General features: G+C 47.0%; 1 protein-coding gene across 2 annotated transcripts in view; it reads left to right on the forward strand.

The window, feature by feature from the left end:
- The first annotated feature begins 5865 nt into the window (after positions 1–5865).
- LOC139760288 (uncharacterized) overlaps positions 5866–24914 on the forward strand; it is a 92735-nt gene continuing 73686 nt past the window's right edge. Inside the window, exon 1 of one of the 2 annotated variants that reach the window (XM_071683252.1) lies at positions 5866–6553. In XM_071683252.1, coding sequence (XP_071539353.1) covers positions 6326–6553 — 228 coding nt within the window. In that variant the 5' untranslated portion in view covers positions 5866–6325. Of the gene's footprint in view, positions 6554–17990; positions 19338–24914 lie in introns of those variants that run through there. The other variant, XM_071683251.1, reaches the window with a different exon arrangement.

The following is a 24914-nucleotide window of genomic DNA, read 5'->3' on the forward strand; positions in this document are numbered from 1 at the left end:
TTAATACCTTTTTTGTTCAAGAAATGTCGTGGCTAATGCATATTAATATGTCGGAAGAATTACACATATAAAGCATCTGATGATAAGGTTGTACGAAAATGTCGTGTGTTGGTATAATCCCAAATGGTACCGTCCTGAGTTATGAGTGTTGACACTGGGAACGATCTTGAACACCCTCTCTCACATGGGTGGCTGGTGTTTGCTCTCTAACGCATCACATCGAAGCCACTAGGCTTGGACTCCATGCCTCTTCCATACTCACTGTTTACACTCATCGTTTAACTCTTCGCACTCCTTTTCTCGTCCATCTCCTCCCCTTTACACATACATATAGACCTGACCTCGATTAAGGCTTTTCTCCCGTGAGTGGAGCTTTGCTACACCCATGCACACACTGAAGCTGAAATTGATGGAGTTTATGGAGAGTCGGTAAGTTACACGGATGATATCGTTGTGTTTCGGTCGGTCGGGTGTGATTCAGGGCAGGCCAGGGTCAACATGGCTGGGAACACAAGGCGGGGAAGGATGTGATCCAGGGCACCCCAGGGTCAACATGGCTGGGAACTCAGTACACCATTGTTCACCGCTTGACGCCCTGCCTCCCTCCCCTAGGGAGGCTGATACACGCTCCTTCCACAGTGGCTAGATTGCCGTCTCAAGCACCACATTGATTTGGAGGCCCTTCCACCCCCTTGAAGTGCCTTCCGCCACCATTGAAGTGCCTTCCGCCACCCTTGGAGGGGCCGACCGTCTCCCTTGAAGGGCCTTCCCTTACTGTAGGACACTTTTTTACGGATCATTTAAAGAATTTGTAAGTCAGTTTCCTCATGATTCTTCCCATTATTCTGTAGCTACTCAATATGGAGCCTCGAGAAGTTTACATCAGTTCTTCCTTCGTCCATCCTTGTCATTGGCCTCCGGGATTATATGACGGTATTTTATTTTCCTCCTGTGGACACGCCCGTGTCCCGTGTGGCTGGAGATTTTTAGGGATCGTGTTGGGCGAGGATTGGTGTGGGGGTCAGCACACGGGCACACGTGTAGGGATGTGACATTGCCGGGTGTCTGGCTGGTATGGGTGCGTTCGGAATGACGGGTGTGTCGGCTGAGATGCACCAGGTGAAGACTTGGGGTTATGGGCGAGGACGTGAGAGCGTTGGGAGGAGGGGGAGGGGGGTGGGGTGCGTGAGAGTGCGTATAATGCCGTGCGTTGGGAGTGTGGGAGATGTGTGACAGGGCCGAGGCGAGGCGGCAAGCCGCCACAGTAGTACTGGGGGTCGGGCCTTGTGGACAACCTCCGCCACACCTCCACAGCTGTGTGTGTGTGTGTGTGTGTTTGTGTGTCTATACCTGCCACTCCTCTCGCCACGCCCCCCTCCCTCCCTCCCTCATCTCTGGACCCGCCTCGTATGTTGCTCGTGTCACTAGTGCTCTCCTTAACGCCACGTGAAGACGTTGGTAGCGCACCTACCCTACTGGGCCCACAGTGTGTGTGTGTGTGTGCCTACATTTCTCCGTTGTGGTGATCAGTGTAGACATCATGCGGGTGTATGGCAGCTTCAGAGGACTACAATATTTGACAGACGGCGGAGTGAAAACTTTTTTTTTTTCAAGTGTCGGGTGTTGTGAAGTTAATGTGCAACGAGTAAGAGAGTGTTGTGCCGTACGAGGGGGAGGGGTTGTGATTCTCCTCCCGACCCTCGCGGGGCAGACAAGTGCTCCCAGCACCACGCTGGGCCTGGCTGACCCTTATGCCAAGGGGCCCCTGTTAGTGAGGAACTGTTTAAGTGTCATGCATTAAGTGTTACGAAGTTGGCAGCAGCTAACTGCCCGAGTCGTGAAGATATATATAGCATACTGGCCAGAATTGTGAGGATTTAGTGTGTCCTAGTGATTGGAAATCTCGTATTCACACTCCCGAAAAAAAAAGAAATTGTTTTTAAGGCATTATTTGGATGTGGAATTTAGGTGGTTGTGTTGTAGCGGTTTATGTTATAAATGTGTGTGTGTGTGGTTTTGCTCTGTGGGTTTTACATATTGTAGTATTGAAATGTAAAGTCAGCTCTATAACCCATATATGTTTTGAAACTTCCGGCAGGACGTAGCAGCCCTTGAGCACGACGTTAAGGCTCTTTAAACACGACGGTTTTGACCCTTAGCCATGATGGCCTGGCCTTTGACCTGACCTCCTCAAGCTGAGGTCAGAGCCCTGTCCCTCGATACCCAAGGGATCGTAACGTCGTATTCAGGAGTCGTGTATTTACGTTCTGAAGGGGGAGTAGCCGTCGTGGCGAGAGGTCGTACCCTGTCGTGCTAAAGTGTAGTGACATATATGTTCAAGGGTCGCGTCGTCGTCGTTGCCATGGGTCGGGCTGCTGTTGTACTGCATGAGGAAGGACGGGGTCGACGTCGTGAGTGCGTACAGCCCCCATTGTCTAGATAGAGCACCGTACTGACACGTATATACCTAACGGGCGCCGCCTCGTATATGGCCCACGTCCCGTAGGGCGAAGGAAGTGGTGCAGTTAATAACACTCCCCGGATGTGACTGTAACAAGTGCGAAACCTGAACCTTATTTTCCTGTTGAACTGAGAATGGTTTACAAGAGACACGTAGATCCGACTGTAATGATGACCGTCGAAGGTACAGTCATTTGTCCCGCCGTAGATCGTCGAAGGTACAGTCATTTGTACCGTCGTAGACCGTCGAAGGTACAGTCATTTGTACCGTCGTAGACCGTCGAAGATACAGTCATTTGTACCGTCGAAGGTACAGTCATTTGTACCGTCGAAGGTACAGTCATTTGTACCTTCGTAGATCGTCAAAGTTACAGTCATTTGTACCGTGGATCGTCGAAGGTACAGTCATTTGTACCGTCGTAGACCGTCGAAGGTACAGTCATTTGTACCGTCATGACAGACCAATGTAATGTGGTCGAGGGAGACAGAAAATTATATGACGTCCCGTTCATTTAGCCAGATTAAACTAGGTCGCTACCACAACACCAGTCGATGGGCACAGTATACAATATACAGTGTACCAGTATACAGTGTACGTTGTCACGTGTGGTCAGAGGGGAGTATGATGCGAGAGTTGCTGGCTGGTCCTTGAGGATATGACCTTTTGCGTCAGAAAGTCGCCGCGCCCAAGGTTCCGACGGCAGGGAAGCCGTTGCGTGTTTTTCGCTTGGAAGGTTTACCGCTGCGGCGAACGTTGATTCATGATGTAATTTCTCACGTCCCAGTGACACTGCCGTATTCTCAGACGTCCCTAGAGGTACTACCGTAATCTCAGGCGTCCCTAAAAGGTACCACCGTAATCTCAGATGTCCTTAGTGGTGCTACCGTAATCTCAGACGTCCCCAGAGGTACTGCCGTAATCTCAGACATCCCGAGAGGTACTACCGTATTTTCAGACGTCCCTAGAGGTGCCACCGTAATCTCAGATGTCCTTAGTGGTGCTACCGTAATCTCAGACGTCCCCAGCGGTATTACCGTAATCTCAGACGTCCCTAGAGGTGCCACCGTAATCTCAGATGTCCTTAGAGGTGCTACCGTAATCTCAGACGTCCCCAGAGGTGCTACCGTAATCTCAGACGTCCCCAGAGGTGCTACCGTAATCTCAGACGTCCCCAGAGGTGCTACCGTAATCTCAGACGTCCCACAGATACTCCCGTAATCAGACTCTCACATTTTTATGTAAGATTAAAGCTGAAGTTTGATTTTTTTTCTCTTAACGAATATAATTGTTAGACTCGAGACGTGGATGGCATAATCCGAGGTCATTGATAGAAGGTGTTACTTGTGCTACAGACTCGCCAGTCGACTCTACTCAGGAAGAAGAACTCCAGCTTCTCCGTCGTAATGTTGGGAAACGGTTATGGGATTTCATTAATTCTTTTTGCTGAAACATCTTGGGGCAAGAGAACCAACCCAAGGTTAGGTTGAAGCAATTCGTGAGAGTCGGCGGCCAGACGTTGCCTTGGTGTCGGCCGTGCCAGGACCGCGTCGAACTCCCAAGCCAAATTATGCTGTGGGAGGGAGTCGTCACCGGCCACCCGCACCGGGTTAATTACCACCCTTCAACTACAGTTACAGTCCTCCTCCATTACCCCACTCCCTTACGCCTGCCAGCTACATGAGTCCCCTCACCCACTTACGTTCTACTCAAGTCTCCTCACTCGCTCACATTTACACCTGGCATCCCTGACGGCACGGGAAGCGATCCGTCACTGTTTACGCCCATATACGCTCTCACCTGACATCCTTTAAACTGCCTGGGGAGGTAAACTGACACCGCTACATCCATAGACACTCCCGTTTGACATCCTTGACAGCATAGGAAGTATAAACTGTTACTACCTGACCCACGTACACTACTACTTGGCGCCCACGACAGCATGGGAGGTAAACTGTTACTATCTGACCCACGTACACTACTACTTGGCGCCCACGACAGCATGGGAGGTAAACTGTTACTGTTTGACCCACGCACACTCACACCTGGCACCCACGACAACATGGGAGGTAAACTGTTACTGCCTAAACCACGTACATTCCCACCTGGCCCCCACGACAACATGGGAGGGAAACTGTTACTGACTGAACCACGTACATTCTCACCTGACACCCATGACAGCATGGGAGGTAAACTGTCACTGACTGAACCACGTACACTCACACCTGGCACTCACGACAGCATGGGAGGTAAACATTCTGCCTACACTGACCTACATCCCCACCTGGCACGATATATATATATATATATATATATATATATATATATATATATATATATATATATATATATATATATATATATATTACGTTGTTATACTGAGGTGCACAGCAACGCAGGTGGATCACTCACTACACTGGCACTGCAGTGGAACACCCGTCGCAACCATGACCGTTACACCCACGTACACACCCACCCAGTTCCCACTGGAGGCATATGGGAAGGTTAGTGGGAGGAGATGTGGCGAGGAGGGTGGGGGAGAATATGATGAGTTAAACTGAAGGTTTTTTTTCTACGGTTTTGAAGGGAAGAAATGATACTTGGAGGAGAACCTGCATTCACCATGTAGTGATGTGTTTCGTATCTGGTAGGGGTATAATGGGAACGATTTGTGGTACGAAAGAAGACTTGGAAGAAAAAGGAGAATCAGAGTAATGAGAAAAGGGTCTGAAACTTGGTACAGATATTGTTCTGTAACGCTGGAGATACGTGTCATTAAAGAAGACGTTTGTGGAACGTGTTAGTGATGAAATATAGTGTGCAAAATGAAAAGCATGATAGCTCAGATGTGGTTATTGATGAGGGAAATATTAAGAGAGTGAAGGATAGCTGTCAAGTGACGCTGGAATCGCATATGAAATTCTCAGGTTGTAGGATGAGAAAGAAAGCACATAGCGTTGGAGTGGTATAAGTTAGAGGATTGGATGATAACATGAGGGTGTGGGGGATTCTGAAAAGTGACCCCAAGGTCCTAGAATTGATTTAACTCTGGTTAATGTTGAGCAGTGTTTGTGAGAGAGGAGTTGAGGAAGGGATAGTGGGAAGTGCTAAGATAATATCCTTTAGTGGTAACATGTTTACTGAAAACAGGAGTCTTAGATTTGCCCGTTAAGCAAAAGGTCACCTTAATGCCACGTAGGTTCACGAGATGTTCAGATATGTTAAAAAAAAAGACATGAAAAAAAAAAATTGTTGACGTCGTGGTCGATCTGCGATCGTTCCAGGTAGCTGGACCTATTAACGAGTGTATTTACTTGGTATTTCGAGCAGTTCCTGGTGCTATTCTGATGAAAATTATACCAGTTTCTGGGCTGTAGTCGGCGGCCGACCTTGGCACGGCGTGTGGAAAATGACTCATAGTGTTTGTGTGATGCAAAGATGAGGAGACAAATGAGGCCACCTTTGCAATGCCGTAATTTCCTGCCTCGTTCGGACGAGTGAATTACAGGAACTTGAAAGTAAGTGATGTAGGTTAAGGAACACAGCGAAGGGAGTGTGGCTTGACAAGAGAAGACGAGAGAGAGAGAGAATATGAGGAGTTGGAAACCTGAACGACCACGTCGGTGTTCGATCTCTTACCGGTGATGAACTCCTCTCCTGCACGCCCCACCCGAGGCAGGCAGGACCTGCTCCTGGGCTATCCTTGTCGGAGCGCACACGCCCCCTCACGGTGCTTCTCCCGCAGTGAGCGCCGGGCATGAGGCTGCAGTCTTGATCAAGGGAGGATGGACACGAGGCGAGTGTTTGCCTCAGCGTCAGGTGCTTCTCCGTCAGTGAGTCGAACGGGCGGCCGTAGTGCGAGAGACAATGGACTCGGGGCAAGTGTTGGGCGAGTGTTGGTGCATCGGCCAGGTGCTGGGGCGTGGCTTGCTCCTGAAGCCGAGGCGTGTCCCGTACTCGAGCGATAGCGACTCCTCCTCCTGGTGCTCCGACAATTTCTCCAGCACCACCTTACCCCCCGGCCTCTGGAACCGCGCCGTCACCACCACCACCATCACCACCACAGCCACAGCCACGACCGCCACCATCTTCTTGGTGCGTTTGGCCTCCCTCCCTCCCCATGGGAGTGTTAGTTGGTAGTTGATTATACTGTAGACGTAAAGCAGATATTACAACAATATGTTCTTAAGGTTATTCCCTTGACGTAAAGCAGATATTACAACAACAGGTTCTTAAAATTATACTGTAGACGTAAAGCAGATAACATAGTAATGATAGGTTCTTAAGATTATTCCCTTGACGTAAAGCAGATATTACAATAATATGTTTTTAAGATTATACTGTAGACGTAAAGCAGATAATATATTACGACAATAGGTTCTTAAGATTATACCCTTGACGTAAAGCAGATAATGTTACAGCAATGGGTTCCTAAGATTAAGTAATTTGAGAATTGTAAACTTCACGCTTTTGGGAACAATGGTGAGAATACCATTTATTGTTCGTAAATATCAATAGATTTGATGACTGATAACGCGTTTTAAAAATCACTATGATTTGTCCTGATGGATTCTAAAGGAGAACTCCGTTTTATAAAGTTACGTTACTTTACGTTGTTACTTTTTATTCTTCAGAAAGTAGAGTTATGAAACTGGCGATAGAGCTCGTGTTTTGGAACAGGATCACAAATAGCTGACGCTTACTCCTCTTTTGAAATGATTTCACGTGATTTTATTCAGTTTACCCGCGTGGTAGACCGTACAGACGCAAGTAATTAAGGAAGAGAATTAGATTGAGTAATTGCATTGAAGGTGTGTGTGTGTGTGTGTGTGTGTGTGTGTGTGTTGCGTAAGAAAATTAATTGTTGCTGCATTGCTGCTTTTGGTGTGAGAACTTAAGAAAAAAAACAAAAGATAATCCATTGAGGACGTTATGTCACCGGGTTGAGATGGAGTAATATTGATTGTGGACGTCTTTCAACCGTCGTTTGACTCGACTCGTGATGGACGTCAGTCGTGAAATAATAAGAATTGATAAAGGTATCAGTCGACAGAACGATGGAATACTTATGTTGGCTATGTCGTGAGTACTACATCGGGATCTGGTGGTCACCTGGGGAGCAGGTGTAGAGAGGAAGGGATGTGTGCGTGTGTGAGGAGTGAAGTGTAGGGGGTCAGGTTTTTGTGGGTGAGGGAGGAGGTAGGGTCGTCGTAGCGTAGGTCTCGTCGTGCGTGCATTCGTGAGGCTTCCCTTGGGCCGTTTGGGGGTGGCACACGGTAGGGGAGAGGAGGAGGAGGGGCTGCTGCCGCACCACCTGCTGGTCGGCTGGGTTGAGGTGGGGGGGAGGTGGCGGCCATGCCCACACCCGCTCGCCACACTGGCCAGGGAAAGAAAGGAGGCCAATCTCAGATTACGACAGGACTGTTTTTACAGTACGGTGGCGCGGATTATCGGTTATGGCTTGCGTCAGACGCATGTCTCGTATGCTCTTGTAACGTAGCCTTCAGTTGCCATATTTGTGCTACCGCTGTAGATATATACATTGATATTGTCAATAGATGATTTTTGATGTTTTCTTGACTGGGCTGAGCACAGGTCAGTCCACGACAAAAGGATCCGCAAGTCATGCATTGAGAAACACAGTTCCTGTCCAAGAAGTGCTAATGCGTTGTATTTTTTTCAGTTTATTTCGATACTTTTAATGAATCAAGAATTCTTCATTGTAAAGGGGGGGAAGTATATTTTTAACTTTTGTCTCCAGCGTAGAGAGAGAGAGTCTCCTAGAGATCTTTTTTATTTATTTATTTAATTTTTTGGAACTGTCTCCTCTCCCGCCTGTCCCTGGGAGTCATGACCTGGTATGGTAAGGATGCGTTCGACCTGACCTGCAGAGAGGGTCGGGTCAAACGTATCAGATCGTAGGCATGTATACATTCCCCTCACCCGCCCTGAATCCAATGACTCGAACAACGGTAAGATTCATGACTCTCTTAAATTTTGCTCCATTTTTGCCTCATAAAGAAGGTTCAGCCTAGAACTTAAACCTGCCCTTGATAAAAAAAGAGTTCAACCTAGAGCTTAACCTGCCCTTGATAAAAAAAAAAAAAAGTTCAACCTAGAACGTAACCTGCCCTGGAACGTTTTAAAGAAAAAATAAAAAACTCCCCACTTTTGGCCAGGAAACTGAATACAGATGCTTATGATATTTTCCCCTCCACACCAATATTTCCATTTAATTCTTATTTTAATTTCGGTAAACTGGCAGCACAACAGGCCACCACCGCACACATATATGTTCCTCGTCGATCCTTCCTGATTATATACTGTGAAAGGAAATCCCTGATGACTCAAAGTGATCGCTATTGTTGACACGTTCGATGGTTTCATATGTTATTTGGTTCATTTATATTCTTTTGTCATATATATATATATATATATATATATATATATATATATATATATATATATATATATATATATATATATATATATATATTCCTATGAGTCCACGGGGAAAATGAAACACACCATAAGTTCCCAAGTATATCAACTGACTTTTATTTCTCTCTTGTGTCTCCCCTGTTATGATTATTACACGAAAGTGCACTTGTTTCATTTTCCCCGTGGACTCATAGGAATATCTTGATCACTCGCAAAATTGTGGTCCTTTCCAATATATATATATATATATATATATATATATATATATATATATATATATATATGATTCATATTACATGAATTGTAATGGTTTGTTCGTGCACTGTAATCATGCATGCCCGTACTGATAAGATACTCATGTGTATTTTGGTCTTTACAGGTGAGTGAACCCCTGGTTACACTGTCACAGCACGTCACGTGGGGCGCAGTGAGTATGGCCTTTCTTAGAGAAACGGTGGCGAGTTTGAAGGCAAGGTGATATAACCTGGCCTGTTTGCAAGGGACTTTGCTCTTAGGTAAAGAAATGTGTTTATTGATATAAGAGGTGCTCACGGAAGCTACCCATGGCCCTGTGTGGCATGTGTGTGTGTGTGTGTGTAGGGTTGGAGTAACGTGGACGGAGTTTACACGTTAGGTTCCACAACATCTGAATCTTTGACGCCGCGGGGAAGGTGGGCTTATGTAGCCGCTCTGGCGGGTGAAAGTGTTTCAGAACTCCCACTTTAAACGGGCGAGAGAGGAAAAGAGAATTGGCAAACATGCCGACAAACTGTTGTGCAATTGTTCTGAGGACAAAGAGATAATGACATCCAATTTTTATCGAGCCCCGGGATCCCGGAAGCTGTACCCAGCGATCGCTGTGGCGTCCATTCGTGCCAGCCCACGTCCGCAGGCGCGGGCCTCGGCCACGTTTGCTTTCCCTCCTTTCTCATCTTTTCCCTGTGACGTTTTTACTTCTCCGTAGGAGTCTCTTGTCATTTTCTTTATTTTCCTTCTTTGATATTAGAAAAAAAAATATCGCCATTCAGCCTTGAGCTTAAAAATTATGCCTTATGTTTTGATAGGTTATTTGTGCCTTAGGAGTAAGTTATTAACGTCTGTATATGGTCGTTATTTTCTATGTTTTGATAGGTTATTTGTGCCTTAGGAGTAAGTTATTAATGTCTGTATATGGTCGTTATTTTCTGATCTTCGTCCTTCATGGTGTGTCGTTTTAAGTCGCGACAGACCTCTCGTGGAAGCCAAGAAAGGGATTCAGGCACACAAGTCTCTTAAAGAGTTACACAAGTTGCATAAATATACGTGGCATGCGAGAACAGAAATGGGAACAGTGACTAGGCTTATCATGTGATTATTGGAATATTAATATCGGATCTGCATGCAAGACCTGATACAGCTGGTTGAAATAACGAGGGAATATTATATCTTTTGCACAGAACATAGGTGACAGAAATAGTGACCTTCGGAATATGTAGATTTCACCCATGGACAGGTGTGAAGAGCGGCCCACTTTTGTGTATAAGATTGAATTCCCTATCTCAAGTTATATGTCACGTATCGTGTTAATCTGATTCTCCTAAACCAGCTGAGGGGCTGAAAGGTTGATGGTATCTGATACGCTACCGGTGTTTCTTGAGTAGAACCCAGTACCATACAAGGTGCCCAATATTTCTTTCAGAATGAGTTAATATACCCAGATTTATAGACGGTTATTGAGAAGCTTTGGCTATGCCAGATTTTAAACACATTGATATATTGTGACTTATTGAGGCTGTGTGGTTATAGATACTAAAGTTAAGAGTTGGTAGTAGATTAAGAAAATAGATTGATGATCTAATGGAAGGTTTTTGTCATTGTTTCGTAGTGTGTCTTAAATAGCCAAGGTGATATTAAAGTGAGTTTTACAGAAAACGAAATTGTATCCGTTTTCTTTGAAGGAGACGAAGGTACACTAATCTTGTCGGCCTCACGCGTTGTAAATAAAAAAAAAAGATACCATTGTTTATTGATTTTGCTCCAACAAGCATTGTATAAAACTAGTTTGAGAGATATTAGGGACAAATTGTGAACTATAGAGAGTCCAGCAAGTAAACTGACGTAAAAAATTCAGATTTTATCGTAAGCCAGACAAATGGATGACTCCGACAGTGTATCGTCTGAAAATTTCTCTGATTAACTATCAAGTTTATTGCAAAAGTCCCAAATTAGTTAAAGCCTGGCAGGTATTAATGGATACCTCCAAGGTTCAAGATCAGTATAATATAATGAATTCAGGTCCTGATTGTATCTTACTAATTAACTCTAAAGGTGAGAATTTTTGAATCAGTTGAGCAGTTTCTTTGTAATCCCAAGATATGTAAATAGCTTGTGAAAATGAGCGTAAAATATGAGGGGGCATATTTTGACTCAAGGATTTGATTGAGGATAACGAGACAGGGGCATTATTAGAGGTGTATTTTGATTTTTCTTTGCAGATTCGACGAAAGCATTTATTCTGAAATCTAGACTTAAGTGTGTTCCCTCTTGCGAAGTAGCGTGCATTATATATATATATATATATATATATATATATATATATATATATATATATATATATATATATATATAGAGAGAGAGAGAGAGAGAGAGAGAGAGAGAGAGAGAGAGAGAGAGAGATTCCTTTTCTGTCTGGTACATGAATTATCACCATATGCGTGAGTTGTAATCCTGGAGGGAACACGTAATGACTTAAGTGAGTGTACCCTTACAGAACGTCTCTTACATTCCTGTTTTCTCTGGTATCTACTCTTCCAGAATGGCCATGAGTGGATCTCGTGTGGGGAAACCCTGGTTGAGTATCCCCTTACGAAGCGCCTCACATATACGTTTTCTGTAAGGGGTTAAATGTCGGAGGGGAGCACTGATCTAGATCATCACACTGTAAAGTAATATCTGGGGTCCGGTGTTATTGTAGATGGAGGGGAGAAAGGAAGATAGTGGAGATAGACAGAAAAAAATGGAAAACTAAAAGAAGAGAGAGAGCTCTGTCTAGCTAAACGTATATTATAGAGCGCATTATATGAATCGTGTGCATATCACGATTATATATACAAAAGGATTTCTTTGAAAAATGATTGTACTCTCACGTTAATAGATTCTATCTTTCATTTTAGCCATCTCTTCATGGTGTGTCAGTATTATCATTACTATTATTATTTGAAATTTAGTTTGTTTTGTACAAACACGAGTATCCCGTTCCAAACGTCATGTGTAGTGTTCGTTTTCTGTTGAGGTCCAAGCTCAAGTGGTAGTAATGATCCCTTAGAGTATTTACCCTGCCAAGGTTGTGGTCAACTGAAACTGTAGGAGTCGTGTGTGGGGATGCAGGGAGCTGAGCAATGCCATCCCGAACACACTCTCTCTCTCTCTCTCTCTCTCTCTCTCTCTCTCTCTCTCTCTCTCTCTCTCTCTCTCTCTCTCTCTCTCTCTCTCTCTCTCTCATATGGTAGGCCAAGTTAGCGTCGTATAAAGATTGTAAGCGGAGCCATTATCCCTGGTGAGGATCCCCCCCTCCCCTCCAGCATAAAATGTATGTTGATATGGGGGAAAAACAAAAATAGATTCTTAAGAAAGCACGAGATGATGGGAAGCCAAGGTGTGGAGGGAGGCCTTTTACCGATCACTCGTGGCTCGAGTTACACACACCCCAACACACACACTCTGGTCTTGTCACTGATCCTACTCACAATCTGTCGTCATTTCAGGGAGTAATTTGCTATGTTGGCTCTTTTGGGGGTCTGTGTCTGTACCCATCATGGAGTTATGGTTCATTTCGGTGCTCGGACGATGATGAATGTATGTGATTCAATCACTCGATCAGACGCCGTTCTTTTATTTTCTGTCCAGGTTGTTGGTTCTGTTTGTATTAGGCTTCAAAGACAAAGGGAGATGGAAACGTGGAGATTGTGTAAAGTTTAGGGGAGAGAGAGAGAGAGAGAGAGAGAGAGAGAGAGAGAGAGAGAGAGAGAGAGAGAGAGAGAGAGAGTACGTTCGCGTGTATTTCTAGGACGGTAAAGTGAAAAGGTTGGAGTCATACGACAGATACAAGCGAATATCACGCGAGGTGGGAGAATGTAATGAGGAAGGCAGAAGGCGTGGTTGGTGGTTTCGACTGCCTGTGGTGGTCGTGTGGCGTCCTACAAGGTTGGCGACGCCCTCTCCCTCCCTCCCTTCCCCCAACTCTGACTCACGATATTCTCTTTATGTATGTCAGCCAACAACTTTCCTCGGTCGCCGCCACCACCACACCCCACACACAGTCTCATATGTATCATCGTGGCAAATAAGGCACACGCAAACCCCTCGTCGTGGCAATCCAAGGGGGGTTAGGTACACGCCAAACCCCCTTCAATAGCTGTTGTAGCCTTCCTCATAGCTGGTGTGGGCGTTGCATTCCCCAAGGGGTCTTGTTGACGCCGTGAGTTTTGTAGCCTGACTGTGGTCTTGTAGTGTCGGTCAATTTGCGGTTCGTATTGCTCTTTATGTGGTGGATGATGATTAGCCATGACGAACGGTGTTTTCCATTATTATTGTGACTGGACGGGATGTTGTAAGAGGTTGTATCCGAGAGGAATTTTTTTTTTTTTTTGTGTGTGTGTCTGTGATTCTGGCAATGTGAAAGGGATCGTGTTCAGTGTTGTGGGTATTATTTCTGGCGTCCATGAGTCTCAAGATTTGCTCTCTCTCTCTCTCTCTCTCTCTCTCTCTCTCTCTCTCTCTCTCTCTCTCTCTCTCTCTCTCTCTCTCTCTCTCCCCCCACCCCAGCGCGAAATGCGGGTGTGACATTTAAAAGGGTGATGCAACGCTATCTAGAGTGCGGCTCTCGGTCGAAAGCATCAAGTGCGTTGCAAAGAGTGTGCCTTTGAGGCTGCTGTACCAAGTGACTGCCAAGGTGCGTTTAAGCTTACCAGAGGCCATGTGGTGCATGGCGGGGTTAGGAGTAGTTGAGAGAGAGAGAGAGAGAGAGAGAGAGAGAGAGAGAGAGAGAGAGAGAGAGAGAGAGAGGGTGAGTGACCTTGAAGTTGGATACGTGAAGGGCGGGGGGAGAGACATGCAAGGTATTTCCCTTCAGAGATCCTGACCCTTGTCGTTGTGGCGGGCCGCTGGACCTTTTGAACGTGTAGGTGTTCATGACCACCTCACCGCCACAGCTTGGCTAGAGAGGTGTCTGCCGGGCCGTGATGGTCTACCCAGGGTCGATAGGTGGTGTTCCGGTCCACACCCTCGGTTGGTGGTGTCTTGGTCCAGTGGGCCCACTTCGGCAGGAGGAGTGTCCTTGTCCAGTGGGCCCACCGCGGCAGGAGGAGTGTCCTTGTCCAGTGGGCCCACCTCGGCAGGAGGAGTGTCCTTGTCCAGTGGGCCCACCTCGGCAGGAGGAGTGTCCCGGTCCAGTGGGCCCGCCTCGGCGGGAGTGTCCCGGTCCACTGAGCCCAACACCGTGTCAAGAGCCCGCAGGCCGCTCGTGCGCGCGGCCCCATCTCATGACACCTGTTCCCAGTCTGCCGCTCATGTGACCACCTCACTGCGCCGTCAGCTGAGAGAGAGAGAGAGAGAGAGAGAGAGAGAGAGAGAGAGAGAGAGAGAGAGAGAGAGAGAGAGAGGAATAAGAGGAAGAGTCGGAGGAGGAGTTTCTATTTTGGTTATCAAGTCTTTGTGGAAAACGATTCGCAATGAGATATATTTATTCCGGGGTCACGTACACACTACACTAACGAAACGTCAACAGGATTTCATACAACTGAGAGAGAAAGCAGGAGGTTATCTACCTCGTAAACATACCTATTACTTGCACGTTCCGATTCGCTTTTTTTTTTTTTTTTTTTGCTGCATTCGTGACGGATTTCGAACCCTCAAGTTTTCTGGTATTTGGAAAGGTTCGGGCCTTTGTGGGATTCGTTAGGAGAAAGATCTAGTGGTGTGTAGGACGCTCTGGTTTTATGATGAGAATTATTTGGAAGTGTCCAAGAATTTTTGTCTATTATAATAATTATTTGCAAGGGTCCGGGAATTTATTGGTTTATGATAATATTTATTTGGAGGAGTATAGGAACTTGTAGGTTTGTAGTAGGAATTATTGGAAGAATCCTACAATTTGTGGGTTAATGAGTTATTTGGAAGAGTCTAGGAATTTGTGGAATTATAATTAGAATTATGTGAAAGAGCCCCAGGAATTTGTGGGTGTATAATTAGAATTATTTGGAAGACTCCAGGAATAATGGGCTCTTTTTTATCGTATCTATAAATGTTCAGAGACTAATCTAATTGGGTAATGAAACTGGTTAATAAAGTGTGACAGACAATGATTATTTTATAAAGTGATACAGATTTGAGGTCCATCATTATTTGCCCCTGAAGTATCGTTACTTGTAAGTGTGACAACATCCCTCGTTGCTTGCAAGTGTGACAGCATCCCTCGCTACTTGCAAGTGTGACAGAATCCCTCGTTGCTTGCAAGTGTGACAGCATCCCTCGTTACTTGCAAGTGTGACAGCATCCCTCGCTACTTGCAAGTGTGACAGCATCCCTCGCTACTTGCAAGTGTGACAGCATCCCTCGCTACTTGCAAGTGCGACAGCATCCCTCATTACTTGCTAGTGTGACAGCATCCCTCACTACTTGCAAGTGTGATAGCATCCCTCGTTGTGTGACAATATCCCTCACTTTCCCATACACTGTTCAGGACCAGCTTCCCACACACACACACACACACACACACACACACACACACACACACACACACACACACACACACACACACGGTCGCCTCCACCGCCACACACATGATTGGTCTCCAGCGCCGCACGTCATCGTCTCCACCATCTCACAGTGATTGCCCGCAGCACCACACACACACACACACACACACACACACACACACACACACACACACACACACACGGTCTTCTCCATCATCACACACGATGATCGCCTCCATCGCCACACATGGTTCTTCTGCATCCTTCTCCATCACCACACACGATTGTTCTGCAGCAGTGTCTCCATCACGACAGAGGATCGTCTCCATCACCGCACACACACACACGTTTATTGTCTCCATCACAACACACGATCGCCTCCATCATTACACAACACACATGGCTGTTCTGCCACAGCCTCTCCATCACGACAAATGTTCGCCTCCGTCATCACACAACACACATGGTTCTGCAACAGTGTCTTCATCACGACAGACGATCGCCTCCATCACCACACACACACACACACACACACACACACACACACACACACACACACACACACACGTGATTATATTAGTCACGTATTGTTTATTAGTGAGATTATACCAAGGTGAAGATGCTGTTGTTTGTAACGGGTGTGTGGCAGAAGGAGTCACTTCTGGGTGGGAGGACGTGGTAGAGGTGGTGATTTGCTTCCTGAGCAGAGGCGAAGGTTACACGGGAAGGAGAGAATAACAGGAGACCCGATGGTCCACGAAGAGATAGGTTATCTGCTGTCGTAAAGCAGGTGGCGCCTCCTCACCCACCTCTCCCTCCGGCTCAACTGCCAATAGAAAAAAGAGAGGGGGGAAGGGAGGGGTGAATCAGAAGACACATCATGTAATATGGAGAAAGTGCACTTGCCTGGAATGTTTTGTAGGAAAGTGTGATCAGGATTAGTGCCCTAGTAATTTCACCGGTGGTTGCACTGAGGCTGGACTGAAAGAAGAAGAAAAAAAAAAGAATAGGTTGAATTGTCTCTTCGTGAAGTAGGATTATTTACCTGATAAGAGATATCACTGAAGCATGTGTCAAGCCTTGATTTGAAGGTACTGGTTGTGTTTGCATTTATTACATCCGGTGGCCATTTATTCCCATGTTCTACAACCCCTGAGCTGGAAAAAAAAAAAATCTTACATATTTAGAATCTTCGTACCGTCACAGTATTTCTGGTCATTTATTTTGTTTTCGGTTAGGGAGAAATCTACGTAAGTTCTGGAAATTATTGAGCGATTGTAAGACTTCTTACATCTCATTGGAGTCTTCTCTGCCTTTATGGAGTCATAGTGGAGGTGGTGGTTGTAGGGTGGAGGAGGGGGTTGGAGGGAGGTGGTTGTGGTGTTGGGGAAGGGGATGGTTGTGGGGCATGGAAGGGGTTGGTGGGAGGTGGGTGTAAGGCAGGGGGTTAGGATGGCGAGGGGGTGTGGGGGTGCGGATAGCTTTAGGGCAAGGGAGGAGTTGGAGGGAGGTGGTTTTAGGGGGAGGTTGGAGGGAGGTGGGTATAGGGAGAGTGGATTTGGGTGGCGGTAGCGGAGGAGGGCAGGAGGGGCAGCGGGTGATGAGGACGCAGGGACCCGTTGTGAGGTTAATGCCTCTGGCCACCTCCTCCTCCTCCTCCCAGTCTGCCTGGGAAAACAAACACCGATGTAGGTAGAGTCACTCCTCCGGCGTGATGGGTGCTCCCCCTACTGAGCAGGAGCCTCTCTCTCTCTCTCTCTCTCTCTCTCTCTCTCTCTCTCTCTCTCTCTCTCTCTCTCTCTCTCTCTCTCTCCCTCTCCCCGCTACCATCTGCATATATACACACACTCACTCACACACCCTCACGGCGCTCCTGCATCACACGCCGACTTAAAGCCATCCTTTTTCTAAACCACAAGCCCACGACGCGTTGTACCGAATCATCATGGTATTTCACTGTGTTCTGTATAACAGATGCTCGTGAATTTGAATAACTGTGTGATAATAATTCTTGAGAAGTCTGCGGGTGAAAAAAGTTGATAAGCACCAGGAGACTGAAACAGGTTAGAAAATAGTTATCCAAGTGGCTCTGGATATTCGTGGCGTAAGTAGCACAGATATGTATATATTTTTTTTTAACCCTCGGTCTTTGTCAATACGTATATACGTGTGTCACGTATCAGTAGTGTGATGGAAGGAGCGAATGGTGAAGGCAGAGGTGGAGGAAGGGCGTGTTTGTAGCCCGGCTGGGGCAGGAGGAGTAGTACTCAGTGTGGGGTGAGCTCACCACCTCCCAGCCAAGAGTTGCCGGATAACGGGTTGTCTCCAATTTACTTCCAGTGCCGCCCTACCGTCTCCCCTGTGGATTCTCCCACAAGCTCCTGCGACTTGCGGCCGTGTTCCTCACGACGCGGGTCGACGAGACGGTGTGAGGGTGCGGGGGATATTACGAGTGTTTGGAGAGTTGTGTTTATATGTGGCGGTTTTTGAGCCCCGCCCGCGGCGCTGAGCAGCCGGGCAGCCGCACTCACCTGGCGGCCACTAGTCAGTCGGTAAGGAGGCCGCAGGTGCGACGGTCCTCGCGTGACCTCCTCTTTGTCCTCCACCCCTCCCCAGTGTTCCGTGTCGGTGTGGTAGTGTCGTGGTGTGAGGGGCGTACTGGTGGTAGCCGCGTGAGGGCCGGTGTCGGTAGTGGACAGGCCGAGTGTTATGGTGGCACCGATCGCAGCAGCAGCGGAGGAGGAGCACGGCTCACTGGTATTCGTGATAGTGGACGACGTGCCATGTAAGGCGGCGCCATGCCTAGTCGCGGGTTTTTCTCGCGGGCGGTGCACTCCGGCAGCTCGGTGAAGCCTGGGCCCGCGTCCCTGCCGCCGAGCAGCACGCAGGCACCTCACCCCATATACGCGGGGCCTCCTCCCCACGTCAAGAACGGCGGTTGGTGGGGCGTGCCGCCCTGGCTGCAGAGGGGCAACAAGGGTCTCCCTCGACACAGCTCAGGACCCATCCCCCAGGTGGCTCCGTCGGGACCCTCGTCGTATCCGGGTACCACCTCACCGGGCGCCCACATCAACACCCTCCCCAGCACCCTTCCCGGAAACCTGTCCGGCACTCACCCCGGCACCCTTCCGGGCACCTTCACGAGTACCCTCCCTGGGCGAACCAGCCATCACCCATACTATCTCCACCACTCCCATCACCTCGAGCAGAAACAACACCACCACCACCAACAACACCACCACCAACTCAAGTTGGATCCCAAGCACCATCACAAGATCGAGCAGAAGCACTCCCACTATCACCAGTATCACAAGGGTGCGCCCAGGCAGCAGAAGCAGCAGGCGACGTCGTTGTCGTCCTCCTCCTCCTCCCGTCCGCCGTCGGTGGCTGAGTCTCGGCCACACACGCCTCATGACCCTTACTTAACGAACGGCACGGGCGACGCCGGGCCGCAGTCGCTGCCCACCACGTGGGAGACACAGGGGCATCGTGGCCAAGGTGAGCGTGCCATTCATCAGCAGCAAGACCAGCCCGACTGTAAACAAGAGGCGGCACTACACCAACAACAACAACAACAACAACAGGTGCAGCAGCAGGAACAACAGCAAAAGCAGCAGCAGCAACAACAACAGCAAAAGCAGCAGCAACAGCAGCATCAGCCCGACAAGCTGCAGCCAAAGAGAGACGTGGAACTGAATCAGCTGGTGAGTTTTGTGGTCCACCCAAGGCTGTGAATGTTGGTTATATCTGTAGTGGTTGTGTCCATGAGGAGTCTTTGTCTCCCTTCTCTGGTCACGCAAACCATTAAACCCATCAGACTTTCCAAAACAACTTCGACCAGAAGAAAAAGAAAGCCTTTCGCGTTCAGTGTTGTGAACTAATTGTAATTCCTTATGGTTTTCGCAGAAATTGATTTTCAAAATTACTCGGTTTTTAGTTTAAAATCTCCGTTTCAGCCTTAGTGTGTATAACAGCTTTTCTGTTTTATGTTCAGGATATTCTAATAGCAGCTGAATTTTGTTTTTCTATGTTTTACTTATATTGGTTGACTTGCTTAGTGTCATGAGCAAGTGAAGCTCACCTCTCGTGGATGAAACCTCCTCCTTTTCCTGTAGATGGAACGTCATCTGATGAGCATTTTGTGTAGTACACTTTTGCAAACACTGCCAGGCAGCAGTTGACTCTGTGTTGGCACACTGTATTCCCCTGCTCGGGCACAGGATGGGTGTCAGCGTGTCCACTCACAGATTTGATCATTGCCTCTCATTTTAAAGCCTGGTAGAATTATTGAAGGTTCTGCCGTGAAGGTCATACGGAGAGGTTCGAGGGTTCTCGAGGTGTATCTTTTTGCTCAGGAACCATTATGTGTTTTTTCCTCCCCAGTAGCAGAGTAGGTTGATGAACGTGGGCGTGACCCAGTCTGTTCTTCGGTGGGGGGGTTGTGGTGTGCCGTGGACTACTGAAATTCGTGTGAATAACATTAGCCTAGTCTTGGAAGACCCGTATATTTTTCACACGACCCCTATTAACGCTCCGTTTGGCCGTATGAGAAATTCTTAGTCTTGGCTGAAAAGTATCTTATAGAGTTGTGTATACCTTTGGTGTGCATTGTTTATTGTAGACATTATACATGATGTTTTTTTATGACTATAATGCTTTTAGGTGTATTGTAGCGTTTTGGGAAATATCGTATATTTCATCTCTAAGGTTAAGGAAGGTTAATCAGACCGTACGGAGGGACCTGTAAATCATCTGCTACAAGCACCATCCTGGTAGGTCGATGTCGTGCTTTTCAAGGTCACTTCCGTACTCCTGCAAGGGGGGGAGAATGTACGTAGGGTTCTTGCGTTAGCGGTTTGTAGTTAGGTTGGTTACGCCGGCGCCTCCTGGCACGGTGCTCCCTCCGCTCTCATTGCGGCTAGGCTGGCGTCATGTTGCTGTTTCATGTCTGGATCTAGGAAATTTTTATGCGATTGTACAGGCGGGTAACATGAATGGCGGCTGCGCATTATTATTTGCGAATTATAAATGTAAGTAAGGTTAGCGGAAATATAAGTATAGGTAAGGTTAGTCGAAATGAAAATAGAAATGGGTGACACCAGTTTGATATTTTGTGTTCCGCCACAAGGCTTTATGATACTCACCCCAGTGTCTGTGTGTCTGTGGATACATTCATGTTAGCACAATAACTCAAAAACAATATAGGATAGAGACTCGTGCTTGTGTTATCTCTCGTGTTGGGTGACAAGCTGAATATATTTTCAGGCACGTATTTGTTTAAATCCATATTGTCATTAGGAAAAAGCTATTACATTTTATGCGAATGTTGGAAGTCGGGTGCTGAATAGTTGCCAGGTCACATTTATATACCATGTGTGTCGGGGCAAGGAAAATTACCATGGCATGAGCTCATTAGTTTTGCGGTATTGAAATCTCTGTGGGGCATGGCTAACACAAGCGCTTCGTGTTTGGACCTCAGACACCCACTTTACGTGTGATAGTAGAGTATATATCAAGTCGTTGGTTTGATTTTCGAAAACCTTGGAAAGGGGAATCCCTCTCGTGCATGTTTGGTCAGTCCGGATGCTGTGTATACGAGCTGTAACCCTGATGGTAGTTGGCAGGAAACCCAGCTCTCGTGAGGTGGCCTCTGCATTGCATGTCGTGGTCCAGCGGTAGTCAAGGATACGCGGTGGTGGAGAAATGTGCGGTGAAACTATTGTCGAGCTGGCTACTTTCGTATTGTCATGAGGGTATATATATGGTGTGGGTTAACGATAGTCACAAGGTATCGTAGCTGATATGGCGCCTTTTGTCACGAATGATGACAGTCTTGAACTGTAGTGGTGAGAGAGGGGGGTTGGTGAGGTTACCTTACCTTAGTTACCTTACTGCTCTACGCCTCTGTGTGATAATGCACCTCTTGAGATGTGTTCAGGAAGGCTTGTCATGAGGAACGGTGTGAACGCCCTTGAGGTACACTTGCGGTTGAACCGCCTTGAGGAACGGCGTGAACCCCTCTTGAAGGCTCGATGTCACGATGATTATAGATGACGGCATCTCAGAGTATGTAGAGAGATGAAGGTCGGGAAGGTTTTAATGATGGTAGAGTGCCTCAGGGACGAGTCTTGGGACCAGTTCTCTTTCTTGTATGTATTATTGTATAACTTTTGCAGTTGTGTCAATATATATATATATATATATATATATATATATATATATATATATATATATATATATATATATATATATATATATATATATATATATATAACACATGGCTCCTGACTTCACGCCTTTATGAGAACGATCATGTTAAAGACTCATGTGTAAAAGTCAGATTGAAAATGGTCCCCTCTCTCTCTCTCTCTCTCTCTCTCTCTCTCTCTCTCTCTCTCTCTCTCTCTCTCTCTCTCTCTCTCTCTCTCTCTACTCTGTCTTCATTTTCTAACCGACGTTTGGCCCTTTTTTTTTTTAATTAGGAAAGTTTTTATTCAGGGTATTAGAGAGTCAGTTTATGGCTGTGCTCCTTTCCCTCCGTTCGTCTCGAGAATGTGATCGAGGCAGCTTCTCCAACGCCTTGGTTCTCGAGTGGTCAACCGTGAAGCCCTTGGGTACTGCTGTAGTTAGTCGTTATAACCATGGGCACGCACCCTCGTGCCCATGGGCCATAACGTCATGCTTTATGGGCCATAACGTCATGCTTTAAGGGCCATAACGTCATGCATTATGGGCCATAACGTCATGCTTTAAGGGCCATAACGTCATGCTATAAGGGCCATAACGTCGTGTTTGAGTCAGTCATGCTCAAGGGCTGTACTGTCGTGCCTAAGGGCCTTGACGTCGTGCTGAAGGGCCGTACTGTCGTGCTCAATATGGCCGTAGTGTCGTACTCAATATATTATAGCCTGAGTTGTTCACTCTTTTAATCCGAGTTTTATTTTCTTTTTCCTGTTGATGGGACTCCTTGACCATTACCTCATTTTCACCATTTCTTTTGAGGGGACTAACATTGAAAGGGTAGACATAGTTGATGACAGTATGTGCTCTTGTACTGGATGGTGGGAGGGTGTATAATTTGCCTGCGTCCGTGGGTGTGTGTGTGTGTACTTACCTATGCGTACGTACGTGCGTGCGTGCCTTTATGTGTGTAGACTGCTTGTATGGTTATTTGATTTTGTAGTCTTGCTTTTCTTTACGTCTTTTGGATTTTTTTTTTTTTTTTGTTGGGTCTTCCTCTATACACGTTTTGCTTGCAAGGATTAGGAGTCGTATTGGAAGCATGTTTTGTACTGTATACATAGCTAGAAGTCCCATGTATCTAGAGCTTTCATACTCCCATTGTACTGTGTATGTTCAAGGACGTTTTACGGCAGATATGACGATACGTCTTCGGAAGTGAGTGGAATGATCTTAAAAGTGTGAGTGGAAGGAAACGTGTTAAGAGAAATGCATAAAATTGGTGTCGGGATGTAGAGGTGTACGGTCGCATGCCGATCAATTGGAGGGTGTGTTGGAATCCTGCAGGTGTTTGTAGGGTTGAAAAACCCTTGCTGTTGCTGTTGGGGTGTACGGTAGCGTTGGCTCGGGGGAGGAGTGGCGGTAGTTAGTGCGTGTAACTCGAGGACCAGTTGTGGTAGTACGTGATGAGGAGAGATTTTTATCAAGGGATGTGCACGGGGTGGAACACGTTTCCATCGAGATGTAGCGAGGGATATTAATTAGCCTGTGGTACGCCCTTGTACCTGGTTCCTCATGCTGTTGGATGGAGGGGTATTCAGGGAGTCTGCTGGCGAGGCGGGTGATGGTGCGTGTAAGGGTCGGGATGAGCAGCCGTGATCTCCGGGATGGTTGGCTGCTCGGGAGAAACTATACGTGGACACCACCCATGTCGGGTTGGCTCTTGACGGGGCTGCTGGGGGAAGCCAGCCAGAGCCGCTTCGCTCCACACTTTCCTGCACGCCATCCTCTTCTCAACCACTCACCATTACCGGTCTTTGATATATATATATATATATATATATATATATATATATATATATATATATATATATATATATATATATATATATATGATTAGTTGAGATAAAAACTGTAGATCAAAGTACACATGATGTGTGTGTGTGTGTGCCTCCCTCCACACTGACGCGGCTCACTTTCTCCTCCTCCTCCCTCACCACTGGTCCGAACTCCTGCTTGAGGAAAACAAGGCTTCGCTCGGCGTTTCTTGTGCTCTTGCAGGGAGGGCAGGAGAGAGAGAGAGAGAGAGAGAGAGAGAGAGAGAGAGAGAGAGAGAGAGAGAGAGAGAGAGAGAGAGAGAGAGAGGTGTAGTAATGATGCCATTGGATTGCGTTACTCAGACAGGCCGTTGTGCGTGCCTGATCTTGATGTTATGGATCAGGTATTACACCATGCGTGGGGCGACTGTGAGGCGCATCGGTCGCTGCTTGCTTTGGTTGTGTGTCTGCTCTCTCGAGAGCTACACTGTGTGGTGTGGGTGGGGCAGCGCCGGTCACCGCTGGACCATGGATGTATACCGCATGATGTTGAGTGCAGATTACGAGCAGATTTCGGTATGTTCCAATAGTGTTCGACATAGCATGGCAGACGCATGTCTTAGTCACAGCCATGTTGGCTGAAGAGGCTACGAAAGAATTCATTTGTAAAGAAAAGATGGAAGATACGAGTTTAATTTGAGTACACCAGGTGTTTGTAGGGCCCGAATTTTGAAAGAGGGAAAGACGAGGGAAGGACAAGAATGCCACACAGATTTCTCGTACGTTGAAGGGAGAAGTTCTCGCACTACTTGGTCTCTGCCCACACACTACACCAGTGGCTTTGGGAGGTGCTTCCCGAAGGGGGTGAGGGGGATGAAGGCAGCCATATCCCCATCTTTATTTCCTCCTCTGTGGCGGGACGGTGGACGAGGCGGGACGCGCCAGGTGGAGCACACACACACACACGAACCCGTGAAAGGTTACTAGCGAGAGTGACCCAGCTTAAAGGCCAGGGGGGAGGCGGCTCTGGCGTGGGGTGGGGTGGGGAGGAAAGTTCACCTCACAAAGGACTTGGAAGAAATTCTGCACACCGCTGAGCCTGCACGTGAACTCCCCTTTTATTATTCTTGTAGGGCCCCTCTTCAAGGAGAAAGGTGACGACGTCTGTTGAAGAACTTGTGGAAGATGTCGCAGGTAGAAGAGTCGTAACATTGGAAGATCGTGTCGCAGGTGGAAGAGTCGTGACTTTCGAAGATGTCGCAGGTGGAAAAGTCGTAACTTTCG

The sequence above is a fragment of the Panulirus ornatus genome, chromosome 36 (genome assembly GCF_036320965.1).
Source record: "Panulirus ornatus isolate Po-2019 chromosome 36, ASM3632096v1, whole genome shotgun sequence".
NCBI lineage: Eukaryota > Metazoa > Arthropoda > Malacostraca > Decapoda > Palinuridae > Panulirus > Panulirus ornatus.